This window comes from Telmatherina bonti (assembly GCF_933228915.1).
Source record: "Telmatherina bonti genome assembly, chromosome: 11".
NCBI lineage: Eukaryota > Metazoa > Chordata > Actinopteri > Atheriniformes > Telmatherinidae > Telmatherina > Telmatherina bonti.
This window is the reverse complement of record NC_136629.1, coordinates 21,712,062-21,730,040: the sequence shown is the minus strand read 5'-3', so window position 1 is coordinate 21,730,040 and position 17,979 is coordinate 21,712,062. Positions and strand designations below refer to the sequence as shown.

At 37.6% G+C, this 17,979-nt stretch overlaps 1 protein-coding gene across 1 annotated transcript; it reads left to right on the top strand.

The window, feature by feature from the left end:
- Nucleotides 1–2,763: 2,763 nt before the first annotated feature.
- LOC306762316 (uncharacterized protein) lies at nucleotides 2,764–16,766 on the top strand (the record flags this gene model as incomplete). The annotated part of the gene is given in 41 exon segments (XM_079248759.1): nucleotides 2,764–3,000; nucleotides 3,145–3,214; nucleotides 3,344–3,462; nucleotides 3,778–3,911; nucleotides 4,032–4,200; nucleotides 4,273–4,356; nucleotides 4,443–4,528; nucleotides 4,600–4,674; nucleotides 4,812–4,972; nucleotides 5,059–5,228; nucleotides 5,342–5,353; nucleotides 5,489–5,700; nucleotides 5,856–5,892; nucleotides 6,112–6,177; nucleotides 6,318–6,375; nucleotides 6,478–6,542; nucleotides 6,636–6,704; nucleotides 6,790–6,868; nucleotides 7,402–7,518; nucleotides 7,628–7,686; nucleotides 8,382–8,618; nucleotides 9,121–9,190; nucleotides 9,817–9,935; nucleotides 10,035–10,168; nucleotides 10,228–10,531; nucleotides 10,535–10,567; nucleotides 10,975–11,060; nucleotides 11,550–11,624; nucleotides 13,547–13,707; nucleotides 13,821–13,990; nucleotides 14,088–14,099; nucleotides 14,229–14,440; nucleotides 14,541–14,577; nucleotides 14,661–14,726; nucleotides 14,811–14,868; nucleotides 14,959–15,023; nucleotides 15,961–16,029; nucleotides 16,133–16,211; nucleotides 16,360–16,476; nucleotides 16,600–16,658; nucleotides 16,743–16,766. Coding segments are annotated over 41 exon segments (4,266 nt in total).
- Nucleotides 16,767–17,979: the final 1,213 nt, after the last annotated feature.

The following is a 17,979-nucleotide window of genomic DNA, read 5'->3' as shown; positions in this document are numbered from 1 at the left end:
GCTATTGCTTAGTTACTGTTTCTTCCCGTCTTTGGATTTATTGTGCAGCAGTTTTCAGAAGTGAAGTTTTATGGATGGAAAATTAAATTTGTGTCCTGAAATGTAATGAATTAGCTTATTGAAATAGTGGAGATGAGAGAATGAGACTCAGAATGTATTTGGCTTGAAAAATATCAGCTTAGTTTAGATATTCTGTTAAATCTGGATCCAGCTTTAAACAGACTGAGGCACAAAATAAGACAGCTGATTGAACAGGGATCAAATACCTGTTTACCTTTACACTTTTATATGTTAATTTTGCCAAATGTAATTAATTATGCCATACCTCCTTGTGTCACACCATGAGAAAATTGTTAAAAAGTATGACTATATTTTTAACCTTGAAAAATATTTTACATTAATTCAACATTAAATGAAGAGTGAAGTCATTTGTAACAGGAAGCTTGCAAAGAGCTCTTTGACTTTTAGTTGATTTAGTGGTCAGCTTGTTGAACTGCCCCCTTGTGGCTAAAAGACAACATTACCACCAGGCAGTGTTTCATGTCAAGCAAAAAATCTTTTAACTTTGTACTTGATACTGAAATTAAAACTTAATTTAATGAAGAGTATTTCTTCATGTACTAATGTAATAGATAGTTACCGATATGTCTAAGATAACGTTGTATATCAAGTTTGTATTCATGCCAACATCAGCTTTTATTTATACTGACAATCAATGATATCAGCTGCTATTTGGTAAGAAAAAAACAGTAGATAATTCATCATTTAAAGTCATTTAGTCTTTAAATCCAAACACAATAATCATCACGGGGAGGTGACTATTATAAGAAGACAGGTATATCTTATTTTTATCAGTAGAGTTTAATCAAAATGCTCCATGATACTTTTATAATGGTAAATCACTGACTGTTTAAAGAAAGATAACAATTGTATTTAATATTAGTAATTCTTTATTTTAAAATCAATTAATGATACACCTCATCACCCTTTTCATGAAGCACTTATTTGGACATACTTAAGTTGAATTCCTAAAAAACCCAGACTGCTCTGATGAGAAAGTGGATTGGTCAAGAATGGGAACTTCCTTTGCAGTGGGGTCTTTTTATATAGTAAAAATCACACAGACCCAAAGAAGATAAAAATTCATTTATCTGCTTTAACAAGAGATTAATTTATATGACACTTTTCAAGGCCAACAAAAGGCCTCAAATTTTCATTCACACGTAGTGATGGTATGCTGTACATGTAGCTGCAAATATCCTGACAGAAACATGGCAGCCAATGCAGCCTCTCTGACCACCACAGAAACATTTATATAAATGCAACGCTGACACTGGAGGCACGGAGGGGGAAGTGTCTTACCCTGCTAAACAGAGACAGATTGATTAGGAGCAGGATTCAAACTATCCACCTCTACCTTCTGAGCCACTGCCAGCCTCACTGATCATAGAAAGATGAACATGTAGAGGTAGTGTCTTTTTCCACAAACGAAAACTATCCTGATCCGGATACTCCATGTTTTTTTTAACTAGTGCTCATTTTTCATGTTGCATTTACTAACAAGACTGAACATATATCATTTGGTGGTTTGTTGCACACTCCTACTCCAGCTCAGACACCTGAGAGGATGTCTAACTATACATCTAAGAAAGGAATAAATTAGCTTCATTAGAGAACAGCTTATGTCTACCAATAGGTTTCTAGAGCTTTTGTCTCAGACAGACGGCAGCCCTTTGAGTTGGGTCTTGGTTAAAGTCTGAATTTCATTGCAGAATCTACTTGATTAAGATGACTGTGGGGGTGATATGCAGCACAGGGCCCCAGGCCGGCACAAAAAAGCTGGGCAGAGCTACAGTCTTTATTGATGAGGCAGCTGCTCTCTCGCTTGAGCCAAACACAACCACAACACGAATCAACTTTGTTTCAATACTGATTAATATTTAACATTTGTTTTTGTTAAGTATTGCATGTGTTTACCTCTGGCACACACATTAATCATGCTGTTACGCAGACATCTTATGAATAGATCAGTGTAATCTTCTGCTCAGTTGGAGTTTGAAGGCTATTTGTTTAAGGCTTGGCTTCGCTGTATTCAGCATGGAGGATGTAAGCAGAGGATAAGGATGTAACACTACACTTGTTGACTGGGCGGGTGCGTTGATGCCCCAGGCCATTTGTTGCAACGTCTTTAATTTATCGCTTTAAACTGTTGCTTCATTATATAAGTTTAAGATACTCTTTCACAACACTCAGGTGTTTTTATTACATGTATTTCTTTCCTACTACTCTGCTGTAGAAAATGGAAAAAAATGTTCTGTTCTTTTTAATTTACTTCATTTTCTAAAATATGTATTCAGTTAGAAATTAATCAATTATTTAAAAGTGGGATCAAAAATCATCATCAACAACAAAAAGGTTACCCTCCTCTTCACATACGCATCATTTCAAAATGAAGGTGGTGGGGCTTCTATTGTAGTTACCTTTGGGCGTGTCTCTGTTTGTATTCAGTTGTGGTCACAGCCTTCCTGGTGTGGATTTGCGTAGGGTTACTGCTGTCTACTCTGTGGATCTCACCTGCCCATTGGAGTCTCCTCCCTGTCTGTGATCTGGCCCTTATTTCCCATCCCCAGAGGCTACTATAAATGTGACTGAGACAAGGGAGAATCTTGTTTGTGTTAACGTGGGGCAAGATCATCTCCCAAGTCAACTAAACTCAGCCATTAAAGAGGGAAGCACCAGGAGTCTACATACAGAAACGTAAGAATGACTTCCACAGCAGGTCGATTTGCTCAACAGCTGAAGAGGGAGGAAGGCATTGGGACCAATGATAAGGCACTGAAGTTTCAGCAGCAGGAATATGAGACTCTAAAGCAGCAGTATCTGAAGAGGGGATGCCTTTTTGAGGACGACTGCTTTCCAGCAGAGAGCAAATCCCTGGGTTACAATGAGCTGGGACCATACTCATCAAAGACCAGGGGCATTGTTTGGAAGAGGCCAACGGTAAGACGCTACTGAAAAGAAACAAAAGTCATAAAAATAGAATGAAACTCCATTTTTCAAACATAATTTTGCTCTGATATATGCCTGACACACCCCAGCTACACAGTAAAAACCTTTAGATTTGAAAGATTTGCATCTTCTTAGGAGCTGTGTTCCAACCCAAAGTTCATTGAGGATGGAGCCACAAGGACAGACATTTGCCAAGGAGCTCTAGGTAATCTGAAATAAAGTTTGAATGAGGGAAATATTTGATAAATGCTGTTTACAGTATTGTTGCACTTTGATGAACCGGTGTTTGCACTTGGAACATGCAGTCATACAGTTATCTCTCTTCACTCATCAGGTGACTGCTGGCTTTTGGCTGCCATAGCCTCTCTTACTCTCGACCAGAGGATCCTGTCTCGCGTGGTGCCACCTGATCAGAGTTTCACTGATGATTATGCTGGAATATTTCACTTCCAGGTTAATTTTAACATTACTATTGATCCTCCTGTGGGCTTTATCCCTACCATATCCCACAGAGTAGTTATTTCAATGTAAAATTAAGCTCTAGTAAAATGATCTATGTACCAAACAATTATCCAATTACATTTATTTTGCTCTCAAGCAATCTTACTCAAGTTGCTGTTGCTCCATCACCAAATAAAAATCTAGGCGATAGTGAATTTTATACATAATAGCATCTCCAGAAAGCTGCATCTACAGTCCAAGATGAACAAAATAAATAAGCTAATGAGCTCATAATCTGAATAATGTGGTTCTGGTGTTTCCTGGCAGTTCTGGCAGTATGGTGAGTGGGTGGATGTGGTCATTGATGACCGTTTACCCACCAGAGACGGAAAGCTGCTGTTTGTCCACTCAAAAGAGGGTTCAGAGTTTTGGAGCGCCTTGCTGGAGAAGGCATATGCTAAGTATGGATTTCAGCTTTTCTTTTTTTGTTGATGTTGTTTTTTTGTTCACATTAAATTTTCATCAACATGTCAGTGTAAAGGCATGGTTGGTGAATGGATTCCCATCCCTGTGTCTACTAGGGTAAATGGTTCCTATGAGGCTTTGTCAGGAGGAAACACCATTGAGGGTTTTGAAGATTTCACAGGAGGAATTGCAGAAATCTATACCTTAAACAAGGCTACAGCACATCTCTTCCGAATCATTCAGAAGGCTCTGGGCCTGGGGTCACTGCTGGGCTGCTCTATTGATGTAAGTCTTATTGTTGTACTTGTATGAAAACTGATATTGGTGTAGCAAACTGATATAAATGTTTATTTTCAGATTACCAGCGCCTATGAGACAGAAGCAGTCACATCCCTAAAGCTTGTAAAAGGACATGCATACTCTGTTACTGGTGCAGAAGAGGTTTGTTATTTCTCTAATCTGTATTATTTCTGTATATTATACATGCAAACTATACTGTGCTATCAAACTTGTCCTTCCACTTTTAGGTAAATTTCCGAGGCAGGCAAGTTCAGCTGGTGCGCATCAGAAACCCATGGGGTGAGGTGGAATGGACGGGGCCATGGAGTGACGGGTACATATTTATAATCTGCGTCTATAATCCATCTGATACTGATTTTTAATGCTCGGACTTTCCAAAAATAGGTCCAGTGAATGGAACTACATTGGCAAAGATGAGAAATCAAAGCTGAACAATGTGGCTGAAGATGGAGAGTTCTGGTTCGTCAACAGCTTTTTCTTTTTTCTGACATAACACTGATTCATCATGATCAGCATCTAAATCATCTTAATCTTGTTGAGGATCAGCTGCCTGGAAAAAAACATGTCCTTTAGAAGAAATGTGCTCCTCTTCTCAGGATGTCCTATTCCGATTTCACGAGGCATTTCTCCAAGCTGGAGATTTGTAACTTAACTCCAGATACACTCGCAAGTGACGAAGTAGGCAACTGGAACAATTACCAGTTTGAAGGGATGTGGAGGGTTGGATCCACAGCCGGCGGCTGCCGCAATCATGCAGGTAAGACAGAAACCACAAGTTCTGCATGTCTGAGCTACAGGTTTTGCTCTCTCGCCAAAAGAATTTCACTTCTCTGTTTGTTCCAGCCACGTTCTCTTCCAACCCTCAGTTTGTGGTGCGCCTGGAGGACGTGGATGATGATCCTTTAGATGAAGAGGATGGGTGCACCTTTCTGGTAGGGCTGATGCAAAAAGATGGAAGACAGCAGAGGAGACTTAACCGCAACCTTGAGACCATTGGCTTTGCCATTTATAAGGTGTAACAGAGTGATCTGATCTTTCATAAAAGCACAGATGTTTTTATTGGGAAAAAATTAAATATTATATATTATATCAAATAAAATATAATTATGTTTTTCCTTTTTCATAGGTCCCAGATGAGGTCTGTGTATTTCTAAGTATTTCCATCACTCCAAAGTGAAATTCTAAAAGCAAAATGAGATCACAAAAAGACAAAAATAACTCATGTTACGAATTTCTGTATTAACAAAATCATTTAACTTCCTTCTCTTGTCAGTACAAAGGCTGCAGCAACGTTCACCTTGGCCCTGAGATCTTACTGCGTCAGAGAGCTGTTGCCATGAGCAGCACTTTCATCAACACACGTGAGGTGTGTGACCGTTTTAGACTTCCACCTGGAGAATATGCCATCATCCCTTCAACCTTCCATCCTCACAAGAACGGCAGTTTCATCCTCAGAGTCTTCTCAGAGAAAAAAGCCAATGCCAGGTATCTGTGATACATAAACAAGCAGTCTTTAGATCTTTAGCAAATGTTGCCAATTAGTCACTCCTTATACTTCGTACCATTAACACACATTGTTGAATATGTATTTTAATGCACCGTAAACTCAAGATGAGCTTTTCTCTTTATTTATTTTTTAGTCCACTACAGAAAGACATTGATGTTCAAATAGAGGAGGTAAGAAAGTTTCCTGAAAGGTTTACACTACATATTATCATTAGTTAGTGTCCTTTTAAAATGTTAGTATCTTTGCTTGACGATAATGTCCACAAGAGCAAGCCAAAAAAATAAAAGAATGACACAGCAAAAAAACACTTTAATTGTCAGCTCTTTTTTTGTTTTACTTTATTTTATGTTTGAAATAAAGAATTCTCACTAACTTCTTCTAATGAATAGGAGGAGGTTTCTGAAAGTGATGTGGATCCTCATTTCAAACGCATCTTCAAGCAGATCGCTGGTGATGTAGGTTGATGAACAAACATACTTAAACTATTCTATTCTATTGTCATTTGGCAGATGCTTTTATCCAAAGTGACTTACATAAGAGAGTAACCTACAACCAAGGTCTAAAATTTAGTTAATAATTCAGTCTTTCTAAACAGGACATGGAGATATCAGCCTTTGAACTGGTCAGAATTTTGAACAATATTGTTTCTCACCGTAAGTGCATGAAGATTTATTAATAAATATTGCAGATAAAGTATTTATTTTTTTAAATGTACTTTGCTACTTGTCCAAGCAGGTGTTAATAATTTCTTTCAGGTTCTGACATCAAGACAGATGGATTCAGTCTCAATACAGGTCGCCTTATAGTCAGTCTACTAGATGTATCCTCTTTTAAAGATGAAAACATTGATACAGTTTTCAACTCTGTGCAAACATCCTAATATACGTTGTTAGTAAACCTTAACATTCCTCAGAAAGATGAAAGTGCCAAGTTGGGACTGATGGAGTTCCACTTGCTTTGGACCAAAATCCAGAAGTACCTGGTAAGATGGGATTGATATTGTTGGCCATGCATGTTTTGCTGCTGTATTCGTTAATGCAACCAGTGACTGTACTGGCCATGTGTAGGAGATCTTCAGGAGCCATGACACAGACAACTCTGGCACCATGAGCTCCCATGAGATGAGAGGTGCTGCCACTAAAGCAGGTAATAAACATGGTCACAGGATTAGCTACAACACTGCGATAGAACATATGTTCACATTTAATGCCTGGATATTAATACAATAGTTGTTTTAGAAAGAAAAATGGGCCATTTTTCAGTAACTTACAACTTCTGATAAACATCTGTATGGATCAGTATGAGGCAAAGAGTTAAATGTACATGCAGAAACTTAGTTGCTGCTTCTTTGCTTGGGTGTTTGCCTCAACAGGCAAAAACAAACAACATCCTGTTGGCACAACTGTGCACAGCATATGTATGTATGCGTGTGTGTGAGACATGTAAAGACACTATCTGACAAACTGGAAAAGCCAGTTTGGTGAGTCCTGCACAATACTTTAAAGCCATGCATGGTTACTTGACAAGTAACAAAGCATGAAAGAACAAGACAAAAAGAGACATATCAGCCTGTTAATATCTGGTATTATATAAAAACTAATCCTCTGGAGGATCATTTTTTTTTAACTGAATCAGACAAGCTAACAGGAAACTAAAGGTTGATGGTTTTCCTTCCACAGGTTTCCAAGTCAACAGTGCTTTGCTTCAGGCCATAGTCAGTCGTTATGCTGATGCTGAGTACGCCATAGACTTTGACAGCTTTGTGAGCTGTCTGATTAAACTGGAGATGCTCTTCAGTAAGTGCTCGCAAAAACAATATCACATCAAGACATCCCATATTAGTCTGTCTTCGACATATACACATAATTTGCATTGATAGTAATCTTTAACCTGTCTCTTCATCAGAAATGTTCAAGGCTCTAGAAAAAGGCGACGCTGGGAAAATTGAGCTGGACATGCAACAGGTTTGAAAGAAAACAAAAGCTGCACTGTATTTTTTATTTAGGCAAATTCTTATGTAATGTTTTTTCTTACAGTGGATGTGCCTTGCGATCTAGCTCTGAAGACAACACAGTAAAAGAGCAGAAAGAAGCAGAGAAAGTTTAATCATTCTGCATGAATGGCTATAAACACTAACAGAAAAAAAGACAGAAAAAGATTACCTAAATACACTTTCTTATAAATGTCTGAAAATAAGTTATGGGTACGCCTTCTTTCACTCTCAAGCATTATTTTATTTCAAATAACATCTTTTAAACTTTTTGTGCACTGGGATAAACCGTTTGTCTTGTTCTTTGGTTGTTTGGTGCTTCTGTCAAATGCAAGAAAACTTAAAAATAAACATATTAATAAAAAAAAAAAACCATTTGTTTTTGTGAAATAATAAGCATATCTCACAAATAAAATCCTAAAAACATCCATGTCTGCGCTCCTTTGCTATCTTGTGATGCTGTTAATGGTTGTTTTGAGGGATTACTATTTCACTGACACAGATGGTGGATCTGAGCTGAATGAGACGTGAGTATAGAGTGTCTTCCTCGTTTGAACAGTTAGGGGTGTGGAAACAAATGATCTGCGCATAAAACATAGAGCCTAACCAAGCACACTCTCACACTGACAGACAACTGTAGGCACATAGCATACCTAACAATCCACTAAGATGTCAGGCATTGCAGCCAAACTTCAGCACGACAGAAAGAAGTCACAAGGGATTGGATCCAACTCTCATGCCGTGAGATACTTGAACCAAGACTATGAGGCACTGAGGAGAAGTTGTCTGGAGAGAGGTCAGCTGTTTGAGGATGACTGCTTTGAGGCTGTACCTTCATCCTTAGGCTTCAATGAACTTGGACCAAATTCTTACAAAGTCAGGGGCATCACATGGAGAAGACCTTCGGTAGGTACTTTAATTATGAAAAACAGTGTCAGAAGCTTGTAAAGCTGCTGCAGTTAAAAAACTGAAATGTAAAACTATAATGGTTATCTTGGTTTTAAAACTGAAAAGGAAAGGACTTTTTAATGCAGATTCATATTTCTTTCAGAGAGGATTAATAGAAACATAATTTCTTGTACTTTGGTTATATTTTTAGTATCTTAGTGGGATGCATGTTGGGTCATCATAAAATGCTAGTACAAACTGCTGATCCTGCTCATCCACATACCAAACACCTGAAGTTTTGGGTTTTGTCAGCAATAAATTGCTTCCAGTTACATAAAGGAAAATCACAGACTATTGCAAAAGTAAATGCAACAATTTATGGTCATAAATAACATTCAGCAATTCTGAAACACTAATAAAACTACAGTTGAAGAAAAAGACATGCTAATGTAAAAAGACTTTAAAATGGACTTGCTTTAACCTTTTGAATGATCTTTTTGCTGTCTTTTTGTCTCCACAGGAAATTAATTCTAATCCACAATTCATAATTGAAAATGCAACCAGGACTGATATTTGTCAAGGAGCACTTGGTGAGATCCAGTCCCGCAACACACAGAATGATACGTGCTTTAAAAAAATGTTTTTACCAGTAGTTATCTTTTTTTTTTTTTTTTTTACCTTTCCATTAATCACATTCAAATGTATTTCATTGGCATATCTAATCCCTTACAGCTTTTTACTGAGGACTTATTTTCCATCCTCTGCTATTTAAATGATTTTGTATGATTATCGTAGTCTGCCACATGAGTGATACACTGATAGGTAGGTTTCACTGGCACCTTGTTTGATTTCATCTCTGGAAACTGTCTTGTGTTTTTAAACCATTACTTCACACCTAAACCTCATAATCCACAATAAAACCCAGTGTACTGATATCAGTTGTCTTCACATACAAACATCTCTTAATAAATCCTTGGACTTTCCTGCATACACCCCCGTGAAAGAATGTTTTCATTTGTGGGAGGTATGCAGTAACATAGAAGATGACACTTTGCATCCCAGAGGCTTTTTTTTTTTTTTTTTTTTTTTTTTTTTTTAAAACCAAGCAACTTAATTGCTATGTTTTGGAAACGCTTAAAAAAAAAAATCAAACTGAAACAGAGGTGTTAGAGATTTTACGCAAAATCCCTTGATTGTGACATGAGTTTCTGTTCAGGTGACTGCTGGCTCCTTGCAGCCATCGCCTCCCTGACTCTCAGTAAACAAGTTCTGGCCCGTGTCGTGCCCCAAAACCAAAGCTTTGGGGAAGAGTATGCAGGAATATTTCACTTTCAGGTAAAACACCATTTAACTCCTCGACCATTCATTTATTCTTTAGCTTGTTCAGAGAAAAATCCTCACAAACAGGTTGATTGAACTCACTTTGACTTTTAGTTCTGGCAGTATGGTGACTGGGTGGATGTGGTGGTTGATGATCGTTTGCCCACCAGAGACAATAAACTGCTGTTTGTTCACTCTGCTGAACGCTCAGAGTTTTGGAGTTCCTTGCTGGAGAAGGCCTATGCTAAGTATGGAAACCTGCACATTTCAGTTTCTTTTCAGTCATGTCATTACGTTTTCCCTTAAGGCTGAATGGATGCTACGAGGCTCTTTCTGGGGGTTTCACCACTGAGGGTTTTGTAGACTTCACTGGAGGCATTGCTGAGAGGCATGAACTCAGCAAACCAGATCCCCATCTCTTCAAAATCATTAAAAAGGCCTTGGACAGAGGGTCCCTTCTAGGATGCTCCATTAACGTTTGTTTGAACTTCTTGTTTCAATGTCACATCATATTGTTGTTATCTTTGTGGTATGGGATGAGACAAAATTGTCTTCTTCAACAGATCAGCAGTGCAGCTGATTCAGAGGCGATTACATATCGCAAGCTGGTATAGGGTCATGCTTACTCTGTGACAGCAGCAGATCAGGTCAGGCTGCAGAAGAGACATCAAAAACATTCTGCACTGTCACGAAAGCAATGAAGATGTGGTGTGGACCCAAATGCGGAGACGAGGGAACAGGGATGCTGGTTCAAGAAACTAAGAACAGACTAACTGAGGTACAAAATGATCCAGCAAACAATGAGTGAACATGAGTGGTATAAATACACAGGAAAAACCGAACGAGAAACAGGTGAAACAAATTAACTAAATGAACCCAGGTGAACCAAATCAATGAACAGGAAATCTAAGAAGCTAACCAAGAACCAAGACAGGAAAAACTACAAAATAAAACAGGAAGCCCAAAAACAAAGCACAGAAAAACCCAAATCATGACACTGCACATTCAATTAAATTATACACATCTCATTTTACTGCATCTTGCTTTGTGTCAGGTGGAGTACAAAGGAGACATGGTGCAGCTCATCAGGATCAGAAACCCCTGGGGTCAGGTGGAGTGGAATGGAGACTGGAGTGATAAGTAAGTTGTCAAAAAAAAAAGAAAAAAAAAAGGCCCAATTGAACTCTCATTATGAAACTTCTTACTACAGGGCAGCTATGATCTACTACACCATTATACAACCCCAGCATAAACTCTTGTTGTTAAGACATAAAGCAATAGATTTCTTTTTTTCCACAAATCTTGTGTTAAACTGAATTTATAGCTTCTCATTGATGGTCATTTTCAATCAAAAGCTATTCCGAGGAACACTTATGGCGTGTTGTTTTCCTGTTTTGGTTAGACAAAATATTGCCTTGGTGTGGTTTATTTCATGAATGCAACACACAGACATACACACCCTGTGGAAAAACTGGTAAATCCTGTTGTGAAACAGCTGCTACACAGACTTCGGTTTAAGGCTTGTTTCTGTGGTTGTCGTGTAGGCGTGGACGGATGCATTTCATTCTCTGGGATTGAATAAGTATTGATGGTCAACTGTGGACTAATAATTACTGGGTTTTTTTATAGCTCTTCTGAGTGGAGATATCTGAGTGATGATGACCGGGAGAGGCTGACCAACCACATCGAGGATGGGGAGTTCTGGTAAATCTCCTGATAGATAGGGAATATATCTATTGTAGTTAAACTCAATATTTTGCTGGTAGCTAATAGAAGACAGAGACACCCCTTTTTCTTAAAAAAACACTTCTGCAGAGTTTTGCACTTTGGCTCCTCATAACGAAGGCTTATTTGGCATCTGTTTTACACCTTTTCATCTCTGAGCTTTCTCCAGCCAGCACAAATTAATCTAAAGTTGAATTTAGTTTTGTCTTTGTCTGATCTAAACAGCCTTTGTGTTGATATCCAGTTGCTAGTGTGTGACATGGTGGCATAAAGCAAAATGCAGCGGATGCCTCAGGGTGGAAACAGAAGTTAAGAGTAGATTTTCAGCCTTTGGATGCTGCAAAGTGATGATGGCTCCAGGAAGGAGCATAATGAATGTCAGTGTGTCATCAAAACGAAGCCATAGTTTTAAGATCAGAAATGTATGTATCATTGCTTTTAAAAAAGACTATAAGTCTGTAATTACTGTGGCTGGACTGCTGTGGTATCCAATGATAGTGGAGCCAAGGTGGTCTCACCTTGATTCTTCTATCTGGTTTTTCAATCACTTGGAGGGTGGATGACCATCCAGCTAGCTTAAGGCCTTTCTCTGCTTATGTAAATAGCCGGCTATATTTACTCTCCTCCACCGTGCCCACAGATGGAGATTCAGGGCTGATGCCCCAAGATAGTGCAGCAAAAAGTAGAAAAGAAATGCTCACAATTATAATAAAAATGTATGGTGCAGGTTACACGGACCAGTAAAAATGTGGGGCTTGTAAGCTGTCATTTCATTCTAACTATAAAAAATGAGTGTTAAATCATGATAAACCTGTTGGCCAGTGAATGTGCACTGATATGTGGAGGGCAGCATCTGTCAGTTGATTTGATAAGAAACAATAACGAGAAAAAAAAAGTTATGAAATAATAAAACAAAAACAATAAAAACAAGAATTAATTTTACTTTTTTTTTTTTTTTTTTTTTAAATTGAGCTCTGTGAGCTTTGAATTTCCCAGCTTGTCTAAAATTTCAGCCAATCAGATTGGTCACACTTTATCGCTTCATCTACATCAGATGCACAACTTCAACTTCAGGTCTTATGTTTATATTTAATTAAAACATTCAAAACTGTTTTATATCTCCATTTTCTTTAGGCATTTATGACATTAGATGGTACCAACAAAAGTTACTGGTTGGTGAATGACCTCTCTTCCTCCTGAGCAACAGCACATCATTTATCGAAGGATATATGAAGCAAATATTATTTTCTACCTTACTAAAATAAAGAAAATACTTACACAGATTTAAGTCTATAACTGAATCTTGTAGACTTATCTTACAAATAAACATAACCACTAGATGGCAAAGTGGTTCCATAAAGAAATATTGTCAATTGCTTTCTCATCTTTTAGTTATTTAACTTTGCAAGTTCCATCAACATCAAGCCATTAGTATTAGCTGACGTGTGCGATGATATAAATAACACATTTCACAGAGTTTAAAAACCTGTTTAATGTTATATAAAGTCAAGTCACTGCGGTCAGTAGAAACTAAGGTTTGGGGACAGAAGAGACCTGGAAAATATTACTGTCCTAAAGGAGAGTGAACACCCTTCATGCCATCAGGAGCTGATTTATAGGTGTTGGTTTTGGGGGAAGTGTGAAGTCTCACAGCCTATGAGCCATGATCAATCCTATATTTCAGCGATGTTGTAGTCTATTAGGTGAAAAAATGTCCCTCAACTGAACTATTTACTCCAGAATTTAAATTTCTTAGCAGTTGTCTTTTTCTTTTAGACTCCACTAAACCCAGAAGGTACAATCATGTTAAACTTCCTACAGTGAAGCTGCATCAGTAACTTTTAAAAAAACAGAGTAGGAATGACATTATTCTTCACTTCCTCACACTTCTTTCATTTCAGGATGTCGTTTTCTGACTTCTTACGGGAGTTTTCCAACCTTGAGATCTGCAACCTAACCCCAGATGCTCTCTCAGGAGATCAATACAAGAAATGGGCAGAGACAGAGTTTGAGGAAACATGGAGAAAGGGTGTGTCAGCTGGAGGCTGTCAAAATTATAAAGGTATGACCAGTCTCATCAAAAGATTTGAATCTGAAATGAATCATAAACTAACATACATGCAAGTCTGTGATACTGATACTGAGTCTCTTTGTAAATCTTGCTTCCTTTCCTAGATACCTTCTGGATGAATCCTCAGTTTGTTATAAAGCTAGATGATGTGGACGATGACCCTGATGATGGTGAGGTGGGTTGCACTGTCATTGTGGGCTTGATGCAGAAGAACAAGCGCCGTATGAGGAAAATGGGGGAGGACTTGGAGAGCATTGGCTTTGCGATTTTTGAGGTGTGACGCTGCTTGTGAATGATAATATGATTACAGATTGAACATATTGCATTCTTATTTGATTTGATTTACATTTTACTTGTTGATCTTTTTCCAGCTGCCAGAGGAGGTATGTCAGAAGGCTCAATGAATGAGTATAGAAATCAACGGTCACATTTTTACAGTATAATAAAAGATGAAAGTTAGAAGGAAGGGGTATTTAGCTGTGACTAAACTCTATATTTGTCTCATTTTGCAGTTCTCTGGCAAAAGGCATGTGCACCTGAAGAAAAACTTCTTCAAGTACAACCGTTCAGCAGCCCGCACTCAGACCTTCATCAGCCTACGGGAAGTGTGCAACCGCTTTTGTCTCCCCCCTGGAGAGTATCTCATTGTTCCCTCCACCTTTGAGCCAAACAAGAATGGAGACTTTTATGTCCGAGTGTTCTCTGAGAAATCAGCAGATTTCCAGTACGTCTTTGGAAAATATGCAGTTCAATGTGGACGACATATTCAGGATTGCATTATAGGATTAAAAAGAATCATGACTGTGATTTCTTGTTACTTTCAGAGAGATTGATGATCCTGTAGACTGCCATGTTGAGCAAGTAAATCCTGTCCATTGACAGATAAAATGTTGTAATATTCCTTTAATATTTTGGCAAAAATAGAAATTTCTTGCCTTTTTTAGATTAACATAGATGAAGAGGATATCAGTGAAAGATTTAAAAGGCTGTTTGGACAGCTCGCTGGACATGTAAGTTTGTTAAAAATGTATTTATTATTTCATGGTTTTCATGTGCTTCAGAGACTAACAAGTTTATTTCAAAATGCTTTTAAGGATGTGGAGATTTCTGCGTTTGAACTGCAGAGAATCCTCAACAAAGTGGTGTCAAAGAGTGAGATTTTTTTTTTATTCCCATTCAGGTTATTTTAATTTTGGTGTACAACCAAGGCAGCAAGTTCACAACATGTTCTAAATTTTTCAGGACGTGACATCAAAACCAACGGCTTCAGTCTGCCCACTTGTCACAACATGGTCAACCTGCTGGATGTATCCTTCCTTCTCCTCAGGAGACAGTCACACAGCCATTCATGTCTAGGCATCCATTTAAACCATTTTTTAATCTCCTCAAACACCTTCAGGGAAATTATATTACAGTTTCAATGTAGCAAACCAAACTTTTTTTCTATTTGATACAGAATGAAAGCATGCAGATAAAAATACTGTGTGTGAATATAAAGGTGGATTTCAAAAGTATCTCACAGTATATGAACATATGTTGAATATAAAGTTAAATTGACAGCTTTTGCATGTAAATGGCCAAGTAATCTATTCAATTAACTCATATCAATGTAATTTATAAGCATAAATGACACAAAATCAGCCTAAATCAGCCCAGTCTCACTAACAGACATGTTTGTCTACATGTAGAAAACATAGTAATCTCATACTCTATGTAATGATAATAGTGCTAATTCCATCAGACTGTTTATTTCTGCTGAGCATCATCCCCCCTGACATGATGAAAATCGCAACCTATGAACAGAATTAAACTAAAAGCTTTAGCCATGTTGATTTCTGTAAGTGTCTTATATTGTTTAAACATAAAGACCAAATCCTTATACATTAATTCTTACTTTAAGCATGTATTTTTAATCTTTAACCATTTGACTGATAAAAATATGAAGTCCAACTCTCATCAAATGTTAAGTTTTTTGGCTCCCAAATGGCTCTTCATTCAGTCTCACTTGATGCTTTACTTTGGCCTAGTTTTGCTATTATAAATGGTTTGTATGTTGGTGGGCTTTTTTTTTTTTTTCTTTTTTTTTAATTTAGTGATTTCATCAAAAAAAAAAAAACATTTTATCTAAAAAAAAAAAAAAGAGAGCAAACTTCTTAAAAAGTTTTTAGTTTAAAGCTGCCATCTCATGTTCTTATGTTTTTTTTTAATACATGATACAGTTTTTCGTTAATATTTTTTTAAAAGAAAGATGGAAGTGGCAAGCTGGGATTGGTGGAATTTAAAATCCTGTGGACAAAGATTGAGAAGTTCTTGGTGAGTTCATGAATTGCTTCTGTTGACACGACATGAATCGATATTTGTGTTGTGTCAACACGACATTAGCAGCAATGACGTGTTCTCTTTGTTGGCCCTCCAGGATCTTTACAAAGAGAGAGATACAGACCAAAGTGGTTGCATGAGTTCCCTCGAAATGCGAATGGCTGTTGAAGATGCGGGTAAGAAAAATATTTCAGAACTTTTAGAATAATCATAATAAGTTAGAAGGCTGAGAGAGTGTGAGACGTAAGTAAATGAACAGAACTTTTTTTTGGAGCAACAGCCAGTTTTCAGACTTTCAGACACCCCCGATTTTAAATTCTGCAGGTTTCTCTCTCAACAACTCCTTGCATCAGATCATCGTAGCCCGCTACAGTGAGCCAAGTCTAACCATCGACTTTGACAACTTTGTCTGCTGCTTGGTTCGACTGGAGTTTCTCTTCAGTGAGTTTTTCTCTGTTTGGCCGCATTTTAGTTATTATGACTAAACTTTAAATTATTACACTTTAAATTATTCATGACTTTAAATTATTACAGCATTTTGATTTCTACATGAAACCCCAACAGATATGTTCAAGATCATGGACAAGGACGAGTCTGGTGAAATAAAGTTGAATTTCATGGAGGTAAGGTTCTGACTGTGCTGATAAAACAAAAGACAAATGAATTGTAGTCCACAGGATAACCTGTTTTAATGTTTTTATCCACAGTGGCTGAATTTGTCCATGCTGTAGAAGACTTTTGAACCCAGATGTTTGTTGAAGAATCATCAGAATGAAAGCATGTTTTATTGTTATACATGATTATTAGGATCATTTGCATAAATTTGCTTGGGGGTGGGGCTGCCATGATCTATACTCATGCACAGAATTTATTTTGTACAAGTTGGGAGTTGGCTGGACAACTGTAATCAACTACACTTATGAGAGAGAGACAATTTTGGACTGCATGCAGATAGAATGTCCTGCTATTTTAAGTGCTCAGTAGTTTTCTTGTCCACACTAAATGCCATATTGTTGTCCACCTTCATCGTTATTTTATAGGGTTCTTGTGGAGACACAAGCACAGCTTCACTCTCACTAATATTGCCAACAATAAATTAATTACTTTTGACACCATTGAAAATATCATGGCAGTATTTCTGCCACATCTTAGGGACATGCTCTGAATTATAAGCGAGACAGAAGTACAACACAATAATTGTCCAGCATGCAGACATACTCTTTATTTAGGTCCATGGCTTCATGCTTATGAAGCATGAGAGAGACACAAATGCAGACACTGATGAACTAACAAGTTTCACCTTACTGTGTTTTGCCATGTAGCTCAATGCAGGCATTTTCATTTTATGGTGAGACTGAGTTTCAGTGGAGAAGGTGATTTGGCATTAAGAATCTAGTTTGCCGGCCTTGTCTGAGATAAGTTTGTTTGATTTTGTGTGCGTGTCACTACCCTTTGTAAATCATATGTAACATTTTGGTAAATACTACAAAATGCAACAGATTAATTTAACTCTACTTTATCACAAAATTCTTTACATTGTAGTCAAAAAATTAGAAAAGGACCACCACTGGCTGAACTTATTTGGCCTATCAATTGTCTGATTTTTTTTTCTGCCAAATATTATTATCAGCTTTGACCCAACTTTGAATTGTCTTGTACATGGAATGTGCTATACAAATAGACTTGCCTTTCTATCCATTTGCTCTCACACTGTGAAGAACTGAATTAGCAACTGGTTGCAGAATCTCATTTTGATATCCATCTGCAATGACAAGCCTTGCTCTTCCAAGCAGGAGAGGTGCCATCACACTGCCCACACCAAAAGCTAAATAACACTTGCAGAGAGGGGTTCATCAGACTCCATAGTGATTGGTCAACATATGGTACTGTGTTTACATTTGGTACATTTTAGTGCAAAAATGAATGTTTAGTCATTTTTTTAAT